Here is a 3,466-nt window from a genome sequence, read left to right as displayed (position 1 = left end):
AGTATGATATTATATGATAATTACAATAATATATTAAAAAATATCTAAAATGTATTATATTATAGTACAATAATATATTTATTATATTAATTTAATATAATATAATATAATCACATAACATGATTTATATTATATTATATTTTATAATTAAATGTAATATACTAACATATTTATTAATTTTAATATGTTATATTATATTATACTATATTATTATATTGGTTTAATATAATACACTATAATATAATTGCTACAATAAAATATTAACTTCAACTAATATAATATATTATATAATAATATATATTATTAAAATATTATATAATATTATAATAAATCTGTTGTACTATTATATAATATAGTATGTGATATTGAATATATAATAAATATAATAAAATAAATTATACATATAAATTAAACTATAATAATATTATTCTATTACATGATAATATAATATAATATATTGAATATATTATTACTTTATATTTTATATATCATGTCATATATTGAATATATTATTACTTTCTATTTTATATATCATGTCATATATTTATAATATAATTAGCATATATTAGTTAAGTAATACAAAAAGGTTTCAAAATTATCCCAATTGCCTTCAAAGTGGAACAAAATTGTTCCAATATGAAGGATGGGTACTGTTGGGACAAAATGTTTGTATATGAGTGGGATAATTTTATCCTAAGTGGTGAAATTGTCTTACTAGTGTTTCAATAAACCAATAACATTAAAAGGTGGTATCCTTGTTTCATCGTCCCAATGAATAAGAATAACACTATGAAATAGAATCCCCAAAATATCCCATTATCCTCCCAAATGTCCCAATGAATAATCCCCCTAGCATTTCTTTCATCTGTTTCGTTCAGGTAAATGACTTATCTGTGGAGATTAGGATTTTATATGAACTTTGATCGTGCAATTGGAGGTAGAAAGTAGAAACTTTAGAATTAAGCAGTAGTCATGGTTGGTTATCTGCAGGAATGAGCTAGGTTCAATTTTTATTTGAACCAGACCAGAAATTTGACTACAGGCATATAAATCAGACTCCTCGGAATAACGATCATTTAAATTTTCAAGCTTTTTCAGTTATTCTCTTTTTACATTTCATTTTATTACAATTAGGCATCCCTCCAGTTTGTCAGCCATTCAATTCATGGTATTATTAGGATGTTATTCAAATGGTATCTCATCTTGCTAATAACTGATGTATCTTATATGCCTGCATCAATAAATGCATTCTTCACCCGATACTATATTATTTGTGCACTGGACTATCATGCATATTTTATGTCCAGGAGCCTACTTTATTGATCACACATACATGAGAATTTTATTACAGATCTTCTCTAAAGGCTTTTGACTGCAGCTAATCTTCATTTTTCTTGCTTCCTTTCAGAAGGATATGAACGTATAGCTCGTGCAAGGAGAGGCATATTTTCCACTGCAGAAGATGATAGTAAGAAACATGGGGAGGATATATCGTCAAATGCTACAGGTTATGAAGCTGATGGCTCATCCTTGTTGGACAGGCCCCTTGGTACTTCAGAAGCCAACACATCATTGCAAGTGCCATCTAGCAAAGATGGTGATCAATTGGATATGTTTGGGGATGATGAGGATAATACTACTGTGAATCTACAGTCAAATGGGACTGGCTTGTCTTCTGGTTCTTCGCCCGAACAATTTCCGCAACCAACATTAGAAAGCTTGGACTATTCTCAGAATTTCTATTCTGGGGGTACCATTTTCTCATTAAGATTCAAGATGCTATAGAAACACTCTTGTAAGCAGCAAGCATTGTGGCAGGTGATCTAATGTTTTTTTTCCCGCATCTATTTGCAGAAACTGCTACAGGAGTGGAATCGGATTTCATATATGATCAGTCTTCAGGGTACAAAACCTATGTCTTTATCTTAATTTATTACTGTTGTAGTTCCGTAATTTGTCTTTTGACACTATTCTACCTCTGAATAAATTTACCTAGCTTACATTATGAAGTCCCCTTGATAGGAAATTTGATTACTGACAGTAAGCTTTATCATCATGTACCCTTCTAATTGTCAGGAGCCCTAAATGGCTGTCACCTGGGCCCCAAAGAATCTTTTTCTTGTCCAATTGAAGGAGTTTAATTTAAGACCACAAAATAGTATTAAAAAAAAGGATATCACAAAATTTTACATTGCTTGGAACGGATAAATTTATGGATGTCTGATGTTTTTACGTTGCTTGGAACTGATAAATTTATGGATGTCTGACGTTTCACCCTGGATGCGTAAAAATTCCATATGAAATGCTGGACACCACCCACTACCAGTTGAAAACAACTGATGCAAGCACTGCAGACCGAGTTACGAGTTAAAAGAAAGACTCTAACTAAAAAATATGCTACTCTATCTAGAAAGAGAAGTAGATTGTCATCTAGGAGGAAGGCAATGACAACATGGTTGTTTAGGGCGGGTGGATAGCGTTAATTGCAAGTTTTCTTGTTTATTTATTGATGACAGAATCATTAGGATGTATAATACATGTACTTAATCAAGAAAAAATGTTCTTGCTAACAAGGGTGTCAGATTGGTCATTGGTGAGCCTTAAGGTGATGAAGATGTAGTAGATTTAATGCCTCAGATGCAATGCAACATATTTATTCTTAAGAGACACTCCTCCATGTCTGAGAGATGCACTTTGATTCTCCGTTATTAAGCTTTATGAAGTTTTAAAAGGGAGATACGAGACCTTAACTAAAGAAGTTAAAATTGTTTGCTTGCTAATAAAAGGCCACTGGTTTCAGATAGCCGATGCTCTGAAATCATGTTTGAAAACTTTCTGTAGGATTACAATAAGACTTTTCTAGAAGGAATCTAATTCGTCTTTTTTCTCTTGCTTGGAAAAAAGTACTGTTTAATTGTGGATATATTTTGGAATCCCTCATCTCTTCTTTCTTTCATGTTATAAAAGGTGAAAGATTAGTAACTAAGAGAGATTATAATTACATCATTGATCTATTTAAAACTGCAGAATCTTCTATACATTTTTATCATCTATATCACATTTCTTTCTTCTAATGTTCGGAAACCAGTTTTATATTAATACAGACTGGTTGTATTGGATGCAGGTTGGAGGGCAAGTCTATATGATGATAGCCCTAGAACCTGTTTTCCATTGAGATATGGTAGATTTGGTTTCTTTCAGTGTGGTCTGATTCTGGAGACAAAATTGCTATGCAAAAAGGATAATTAGGGGTTTGAATCTTGAAGTAGACTACCAAAAGTAGATTTAATGTTGTTTTCTTGTGGGGAAAAAAAAAATTCAATGTGCGCATAGCTCATGACTCAACTCTGACTTTTTCACTTTTCATAATGTCAAACCCCAGTTCAGATGTTGAAACCCATCCATCCTTTAGATCCTTAAAGTTCACATAAAAAAATAGAATAGAGAAGTTGATGAGCTGGGAAAT

The 3,466-nt window shown here is 31.1% G+C and overlaps 1 protein-coding gene across 1 annotated transcript in view; it reads left to right on the top strand.

Moving 5' to 3' along the window:
* LOC109832714 (CD2 antigen cytoplasmic tail-binding protein 2 homolog) overlaps positions 1-3,466 on the top strand; it is a 15,370-nt gene that overhangs the window by 8,026 nt on the left and 3,878 nt on the right. The window contains exons 7-8 of the mRNA XM_020400118.1: positions 1,409-1,750; positions 1,855-1,903. Coding sequence (XP_020255707.1) covers positions 1,409-1,750; positions 1,855-1,903 — 391 coding nt within the window. The remainder of the gene's footprint in view (positions 1-1,408; positions 1,751-1,854; positions 1,904-3,466) is intronic.

This window comes from Asparagus officinalis, chromosome 3 (genome assembly GCF_001876935.1).
Source record: "Asparagus officinalis chromosome 3, Aspof.V1, whole genome shotgun sequence".
NCBI classification, from domain to species: domain Eukaryota; kingdom Viridiplantae; phylum Streptophyta; class Magnoliopsida; order Asparagales; family Asparagaceae; genus Asparagus; species Asparagus officinalis.
The sequence above is the reverse complement of the archived record's forward strand: the minus strand, read 5'-3'. Positions and strand labels throughout refer to the sequence as shown.